At 27.6% G+C, this 8,637-nt stretch overlaps 2 protein-coding genes across 3 annotated transcripts; one reads left to right on the top strand and one right to left on the bottom strand.

The window, feature by feature from the left end:
- The first annotated feature begins 1,806 nt into the window (after positions 1-1,806).
- On the top strand, positions 1,807-7,623 carry LOC126901833 (6-phosphogluconate dehydrogenase, decarboxylating). 2 transcript variants are annotated; one of them, XM_050678654.1, is made up of 7 exons: positions 1,807-2,190; positions 2,248-2,468; positions 3,866-4,110; positions 4,772-5,266; positions 6,727-6,860; positions 6,919-7,141; positions 7,197-7,623. In XM_050678654.1, exons 1-7 carry the CDS (start codon positions 2,180-2,182, stop codon positions 7,314-7,316), a joined length of 1,449 nt encoding a protein of 482 aa, XP_050534611.1. In that variant the 5' UTR covers positions 1,807-2,179; the 3' UTR covers positions 7,317-7,623. The 2 variants fall into 2 exon arrangements, with proteins under 2 accessions (XP_050534611.1, XP_050534610.1); XM_050678653.1 differs by lacking the exon at positions 1,807-2,190 and having other exon boundaries at positions 2,234-2,468.
- LOC126901836 (protein Abitram) lies at positions 2,599-3,515 on the bottom strand. The gene has a single exon (XM_050678658.1). The coding sequence runs from the start codon at positions 3,341-3,343 to the stop codon at positions 2,771-2,773; it is 573 nt and encodes a 190-aa protein (XP_050534615.1). The 5' UTR covers positions 3,344-3,515; the 3' UTR covers positions 2,599-2,770.
- Positions 7,624-8,637: the final 1,014 nt, after the last annotated feature.

The following is an 8,637-nucleotide window of genomic DNA, read 5'->3' as shown; positions in this document are numbered from 1 at the left end:
AAGTTTACCATTGATTGTAATTTTAATCGTAGCTGTAAATAGAAGAAAACTTGCAGTTCGATACATGTTTTTCCAGCAAATATATTTTTATAATCATCTGAATATTTTTTAGTTTAATAGATCGAGTCACTAAGTCAGCCTACCCTTTTTATTTGTGCCCATGATTATACCCCAGTCGTGATTTAAAATAATTTATGGCCTACAAGTACTTCTATGATATCATATAGGATAGTAAAAATGTTGAGATTATTTTTGCTCTTCCTCGCCTTATCCCAACTACTTGGGGTCGGCCACACTTATGCTAAACTTCCACTTGACTCGATCTTCTACATCATCTACGCTCACATTTGCTGTCCTCAAATTGCATTCAATAGCATCCCTCCATCTCTTTTTTGGTCTTCCTCTACCTCTTCTTCCTTCAACATTCATTTCTATAATTGATCTTAAGCTTCCGATTGTTTTCTTCTCATAACATGATCAAACCATATGTCTATTTTCTCTCATCTTATCCACGATTGACGCTACACCTATACTCCCTCTTATATGTTTGTTCCTTATTCTATCTTTTTTAGTCACTCCACTCATCCATCTAAGCATTCTCATCTCTTCTCTACTTTCCTAACAACAGCTCAACACCTTTTCCCAAATTTTCATACTATGACTCATAAGCTTTATGCCTCTATAATTTCCACACTCCTGTATGTCTCCTTTACATTTAAATATCGGCACTACAATACTATTCCTCCATTCATTTGGTATTTTCCCTTCTAATAAGATTTTATTTAAAAGTTCCTTCAACCACCTTATGCCAACACCGCCTAATATTTTCCATACTTCTACTGGTACTTCATCTGGTCATATTGCTTTATTTCTTTTCATTGATGCCACAACCTCCCATACCTCTTTCTCACTTATTAAATCTACCAGCCTCTCATTCCACGAGATATCCTCTAATATCTCTTTTGGGTACTCCTCATTCAATAATTTTTCAAAATACTCTTTCCACCTTTTTTTCACATCATCATCACTCGATAGTACCTTATTATCAACACTTTTTATACACCTTATATAATAATAATCTTTAGACCTTTTCTCTCATACTTCTGCAAGTCTATAGATTTCTTTCTCGCCTTCCTTTGTTCCTAACATATCATACAACTCATCATACCTCTTAAATTTCGCCTCACTTACTACACACTTGGATTCTTTGCACAATCGTTTATACTCCATCCAGTCTTCTCTCCTTTTGCTCTTCTGCCATACTTTGAATTGCTTTTTCTTACGTTGAGATTATTTTTGCTAACTAACATTTTAAAAATTGTTTAGGAATGTTATCTTTTAACTAAATATTAAAAATCTGTAGAACTTATTTAATATAAGAAATAACTTATAAAAAGGAAAATATTTGTCTAGAGATGCTTTATCATAAGCTATAATTTGGATATATTTCCACAAAGACTACAAAATGTCAGTTAACATCTTTATTCTCTAACCAATTCTTTATGTTCTAAGCAAATCCATAAGTTTTGCAGCGAGAAGTCAACCAACGAAATTATGTTCCTGATTTTACGATTTATGTTTTTTTTATTAAACAATATATTTAATGTTTTCCAAACAATTCTTATTTTATTTTATTCCTAACACTAATTTAGATGTCGGTTGTTATTACATATGTAATATGACATAAAACAATGTTTTGGTTATCATATACTAATAACTACAGAATAACTCCACGAATTTTCACATTTTTAATGATTACGTGATAGATAGCATTATCTATAACGTGGCTCACTGATGCCGATAATTTCACTTTCACTAACGTCACACTACTGTTTTATATTTCCAAGGTATTGTAATTCAGTTCTGTATTATAGGTGCCTTGTTACCGCCTTTGGATAAAATTATTGCAGGTACATAGTGGAAGTAGAAACATTTAGATAATAATCGACCGAGGTTTGCTATTGAACACAGGGCTAAGGTCAAATTTGTAATATCCGTTGTGCGCATTCGTCGGGCAAATAAACCAAAAAACCTGTCCTACGGCTATAGCTATTAGAAGGTAACCTTCATTTTCATTTTAAAACCTTGATCTGGTTTATGCATAATATCTTAAGATCACTGTCCACCCATTCACCTATTGATCGTGCTAGTACACACATAAGTTGATAAAAACATAATAATGAGTGGAAAGTAAGTAAAATTATTGAACTAATTTTTTCCAAATTTAATGAAAATGTGCATCAATAGATCTGATATTGGATTGATTGGCTTGGCTGTCATGGGTCAAAACTTGATTTTAAACATGAATGATCATGGATTTATTGTGACTGCTTATAATCGAACAATTGAAAAAGTGGATGAATTTTTAAGTAAAGGGGCAAAGGGTACTAATATTGTTGGTGCCCATTCATTGAAAGAGTTGGTTGATTCTCTAAAGAAACCTCGTCGTGTCATGATGTTAGTTAAAGGTACTTATATATTTTTTTTTATATGTTTATAATCAGTAATAATTGCATGTTTTTAATATAGGAATTAAATATTTTAATTTGAAATTTATTTGTAGATTTAGTGATAATTGTTATAAAAAAATAATTTTTAACTGAAATTTATATTATTTTTCAAAAATATGATATTTTAAATGAATTAAAATAAGTACTTAAAATAACTATACTAACAATAATAATTAAAGCATTTTTATGCAGTCTAAATATATCTTATATAATCAGAAATTTACAACAATTAATAATTAATACATATCTTTATTTTTTAATTATTCAGTATTAGAACTTATTGATTCATGATATTGATCTTGAGTTAATAGATCATTTTTAATTTTCTCAAATCTTTGTTTTTGTGGAATTACTACTGCTATAAATCCAAGGCAGTCAGAGTTTAATAACATGAGATTTGGATTGTCTGATAATTTGGCATTAATTTCAACTAACTTTCCTGGAACTGGTGATAATATTTTATATTCTTCTTTGTTAGAGCATGTTACCTTAAATAATGTTGAACCAGCTTGTACAACTTGTGCACCTCGTTTACCTTTACCAGACATTTTATTTTTTGACCTATCTGTGTTATCTGAAACTTGAAAGTCTATTTTTTCAATAACATTGCCCATTAATATATGAGAAGGAGCTATTGTTAAGATAAATAAGTTATTAGAATGAATAAGTACGCGATAATCTTGATTTAACTTTCCATTAACATTTATTGCATAGCGACATTCAAAATATCGCTCTATAAATGATGGCATATTTTTTGGAATTTCTATTGATTTTTCTATTGGTAATATGTTATTTTCTTCTGTTTTGGAATTAAATTTAATATTTGTATCCATATTTAATATTATTTTCTTGATTAAGAAATATATGATGTGTTGTATGATTAATTAAAAAATATTACTCACTAATATTACTACATAGACACTAATATTATAAAGATAGAATACATGCATTATTCATAAGCAAACTGTTTAAAAAAATGACTAATTAGAAGCATGATAAATGATTTTAAATTTATAAAAGTGTGTTACTGTTAGAGTTTCTTATCTATAACATATCTACATATCATTCAATGTTGCCAACTAAACTTAATATATAAAATATATTTTATAACAACCATGATTTATGCAAATTTAAATTATATTTTTAATATAACAAAAATATTTTTTAATTCATGTATATTTTTAATATCCTAACAAAATTATTTGATTTTATTTACAGAATAAAATAATTTTACTAATAGAAAAAATTTATTTATATTTTTTTTTACTTAATTTTATTGGTTGTTTTAGATATAAATCACAATCACAGGTATATTAAAATATATTTCAATAAAAATAAAGTATTTTGTTTTTTAGCTGGAAGTGCTGTTGATGACTTTATTGCTCAACTTTTACCTTATTTGGAACAAGGTGACATAATAATTGATGGCGGTAACTCAGAGTATCAAGATACTCAAAGACGTACTAAAAGTCTAGCTGAAAAAGGCATATTATTTGTTGGTTCTGGTGTTTCTGGAGGTGAAGAAGGTGCTCGTTATGGTCCATCTCTTATGCCTGGTGGTAATCCAAAAGCATGGCCACACATAAAAAGTATTTTTCAAGTATGTTAAATTACAGTATATTTTAAAAAGTTGATAAAAAATACTATGATAGATTTCTTTTAGTTAAATTTTTAGTGATATTGGTAAAAAAATAAGATATGACATAGGGTCATCAGATTTTTACATGCTAACAAGAATTTTCATAAAGTAATGTTTTTTATAAAGATAAGAAAAAAGAAGAAGTATTAAGTATATCTCATGATTCTTTTTTTTTTTATATCAAATATTTTAAAATATTATTTTTAAAAGTAATTGATTTTTTCCTATTCGCAATGTTATTAAATGGTTATAAACCTTAAATGAAATAACTTATGTTAATCATAATAAAAATATACATATTGTAATTTAGCAAAAACTAAAGAAAGTTTCTGTAGTCTTATGTGTAATTACTGAAAATTCTATTTAAGTCAATGATGACCTTAGTTAATCTAAATTATTATTTAGATAAATTAATGATTTTATTGAATCGGTACATGTATCTTACCTTGTAAAATAAAATTGTCAATTAGTATCCTAAATTAATAATTAGGGTTAAAATTCAAGATATTTTTTACAAAACCTTGAATTAGACATTTGCTAATATTTTCAATTATTAAAATAACCCTAATTTTATTTTACTAATTATGTTTTAACTGGGTTTATAATGAATATTATTTTTTAGAATATAGCAGCTAAAACTGATGGAGAACCGTGCTGTGATTGGGTTGGAGAAGATGGTGCTGGTCATTTTGTCAAAATGGTTCATAATGGAATTGAATATGGTGATATGCAGCTTATTTGCGAAGCTTACCATTTAATGAAGTCTGCTTTAAATATGAGTCCAAAAGAAATGAGCCTTGCATTCGATGAATGGAATAAAGGTGATTTAGATTCATTTTTAATAGAAATTACAAGAAATATTTTGCAGTATCAAGATAAAGACGGAGAATATTTAGTTGAAAAAATTCGCGATGCAGCTGGACAAAAAGGAACTGGTAAATGGACAGCAATTTCAGCTTTAGATTATGGCGTACCTGTTACGCTCATTGGAGAATCTGTATTTGCTCGATGCTTATCCTCTTTAATAGATGAGAGGTTACAAGCTAGCAAAGTTCTACAAGGTCCTAAAGAAACATACAAGGGCGATAAAAAGGAATTTTTAAAAGACATAGGACAGGTATAAATACTTAAATAGTATAGGCACGTAGCTTTAAAACCTCTGGCTAATTTCTTCTATTCTATGGCTAAACTTTGCTAAATAATCATATTTTTAGTATGATTATTTTTCTTAAGTATTAAAAACCGGCTTAGGTTTGCACATAGAAGTAAATTCATTAGGATTATTATGATGGCATTTTTAATTTTTAAACTTGTAGAAAATATTATCTGTAAAAATAGATGAGGAGTTCTTTACAAATCATCTTATTTCCATAAATGTCAATGTTGAGTTTTTGTTATGGTAAAAAAAAAAAAACAGAATTCAATATTACTGTTATAATTGGTAGTTATCACTTTATGTCTACTAAAATCTAGTTTCAAAAATAGTTTTTGTCTTGTATTAAATGTAATTTCATTTTTAGAATTCCTTTCTACTAAAATTAAAAAGTAAAATATAGTAGAGATCCAGCAAATTGGTGTTGATACATTTTTAGATTAATATTTATTGATATCTTATAATGATTAAAATTACTGGCAAAAACCCTTAAATTCGTATTTGAAAAAAATTTAACATACCGACTAAGAGGTTTTTTGATTTTATAGGCTGAATACTCATAAAAGACAGTCGTTTTATTGTCTTTTTTTTTTTTGTATAATAAACAAAAAGTCTTAAATTTCATCTAGTATTCAACAATGAAGATGTTTCGTTGCTATGCAAAACACTTCAAAGTCTATCATTTTTACTTTGGGTTTTAATGCCAAATAACTCCTAGAAATGGAGATTTTGGATAGTTTTTATTTTTTCATTTCTAAGTACATTGTATTAGCTTTAATTTAATGTAGGTTTAAGACAAGTTTTTTGTAACATTCAAAAACTGAAAATAAAAATGATTGGTATAATTATGAATCCCCATAGTTTCTTAGTTAATGATTAAATTTTCAATAAATGTATTAACAAAGCAAATGTTTAAATTAATATTAATAAAAATGTGGTGATAATTCGTCCAATTTTTAAAAAGTTACTTTAATATTAAGTGAAAACTAAACATATCAACATTGATTGTTTTATTACAACTGTAATAAATTTTGATACATTTCTCTTTGTCATGGAGACCGGAGGAACTTTTTAAAATTACGGTGCTTATAGCTTCAACTAGATACATTTTATGTTCTTTTGACATATCTAGTAAATTTGGTCAAGTAGACGTGAGAGTAACCGAATATATGGAAAAAAAATATATATACTGTAGAGTTAAAATGGGAAAGCTTGTTTGCAAAAAAAAGAATTGAATCATGCATTCTTTAGTTATTATGAATGGTGATATTACCAAGTGTGAGTGTGAATACTCAAGAGTTGAAAGAAAATTGTACAAGTATGCAGAATTTTTGAATCTATAACAGAATTTTCTGGCTACATGTCTTATTTAATGAATTATGTTAATTGATTTGTTTAATAAAAATATTAAAATTGATTTTCAGGCGCTTTATGCTTCCAAAATTGTATCATATGCTCAAGGATTCATGTTAATGCGTGAAGCCGCAAAAATTCATCGATGGAATCTCAATTATGGTGGAATTGCTCTTATGTGGCGTGGAGGATGTATTATTCGAAGGTATTACTTATTTAAAATTACAAAGACATTTTAATAATTAATAATCAAAATTATATAGTGCATTTTTGGGGAAAATTAAGCAAGCATTTGAATCTGATCCTAACTTAAAGAACTTGTTGCTTGATCCATTCTTTAAAGACGCTGTTCATAAGTGTCAAACTGCTTGGCGTAAAGTAGTTGCTTCAAGTGCTATGTTAGGTATTCCAACTCCAGCATTTAGTACTGCATTGGCATTCTATGATAGTTACCGTAGTGAAAGACTTCCAGCCAATTTATTACAAGTAATATTTTCTAATTATTCTCATTAATTGATCATTTACTAAACTTAATTTTTAGGCCCAACGTGACTATTTTGGAGCTCATACTTATGAGTTATTAACTGCTCCTGGAAAATATATTCATACCAATTGGACAGGCACTGGAGGAGATGTGTCTGCAAGTACTTACAAAGCATAATAGTCAAGACAAATGGAAGTTGTTTATTTGATGGGGAATCATAAATTAAAATATGGAAATTAGTATATTACTAGATTTTCATTCCATATTTCTATAATTTTGTTATTTGTTACCTTTTCAAAATTATACATATTTATTAATTATTAGTTCTGTGAAACAAATTTTTTAAAAATTATGTTTATTATTTATATATTTTGATCAAAAAATTAATTAAAATATATTTTGTATTCTACAATAAATGTTTAAATATTTATAAATAAAACTACGTCTTTTTTGAAAGAAAAAAGATGTAGCTTCATATTTACAATTTTTTGGAGTACTATAAATAATCTTATAACATAACTACTTAACATATTAAACTAGTACAAATCAGAGTTTATTACAAAAAGAGTCTATTACAAAACACAAAACCAAGTAATTGTTTAATTGAACAGTCAACTAATTAATATATTTTCAAAAAGTAATATTTATTTAATAAAATTTAATTCTTCTTTTCCTTGTCTTTATCCCAACTACTTTGGGTTAGACACCTTTATTCTAAACTTCATTTTATATGATCTCTCATATCAGCCGTCCTTATATCGCATTCAATAACATCTCTCCATCTTTTTTTTTGTTTTCCTCTACCTCTTATTCCCTCAACATTCATTTCATAACTGTTTTTACAGCTTCTGATTCCTCTTCTCATAACATGACCAAACTATCTAAGTCTATTTTCTCTCATCTTATCCACTATTCACTCTATACCTATACTCCTTTTTATATGTTCGTCATTCTATCTTTTCTAATCATTCCAATTATCTATCTAAGTATTCTCGTCTCTGCTATAATCATTATCTGCTCTATTTTTTTGTCAACCTCTTAACACTCTGAATCATACATCTTTGTTGGTCTCACTGTAGTCTTATAGAACTACTTACCTTTCAGCTTTATTGCAATCTTCTGATCGCATAACACCAGACGCCTTTCTCCACTTCAACGTGTGTTAAATTTGTATTGAGTAACAAGATTAAAGATGATAATTTAAGGGCTGTCTCTACCGAAATAGCATCTGAACCACCTTGAAAGGAGGAAACTAACGTAATGACAAAAAATATAACTGTGAAGTTTTACCAGTTAGCATCTCAATCTAAAACCGATTAAACTAACATTGGAAAGAATAAAACTGCAATGTCTTATCATTGCATGACTTATTGATTAAAAGGTTATATTTTGGATTATTCAAATAATAAAAAGAAAGGACATTTGTTTAATTCACTAAATGGACGACGATACGAGTTTAATTGAATATGGAAATTTTTAATTAAAATTGCACTAAATC

Source organism: Daktulosphaira vitifoliae, unplaced genomic scaffold (assembly GCF_025091365.1).
Source record: "Daktulosphaira vitifoliae isolate Bord-2020 unplaced genomic scaffold, ASM2509136v1 Scaffold_3, whole genome shotgun sequence".
NCBI classification, from domain to species: domain Eukaryota; kingdom Metazoa; phylum Arthropoda; class Insecta; order Hemiptera; family Phylloxeridae; genus Daktulosphaira; species Daktulosphaira vitifoliae.
Note: the sequence above shows the minus strand (reverse complement) of the source record. Positions and strands in the feature narration are given on the sequence as shown.

What these genes read in the sequence shown, in the direction of transcription:
- LOC126901836 (XM_050678658.1), bottom strand. Translation starts at nt 3,343, where the DNA reads ATGGATACAAATATTAAATTTAATTCCAAAACAGAAGAAAATAACATA.
- LOC126901833 (XM_050678653.1), top strand. Translation starts at nt 2,234, where the DNA reads ATGTGCATCAATAGATCTGATATTGGATTGATTGGCTTGGCTGTCATG. An exon ending in ACATAAAAAGTATTTTTCAA is followed by an intron (nt 4,111 to 4,771) that starts GTATGTTAAATT and finishes ATTATTTTTTAG; the next exon opens with AATATAGCAGCTAAAACTGA. An exon ending in TTTTAAAAGACATAGGACAG is followed by an intron (nt 5,267 to 6,726) that starts GTATAAATACTT and finishes ATTGATTTTCAG; the next exon opens with GCGCTTTATGCTTCCAAAAT.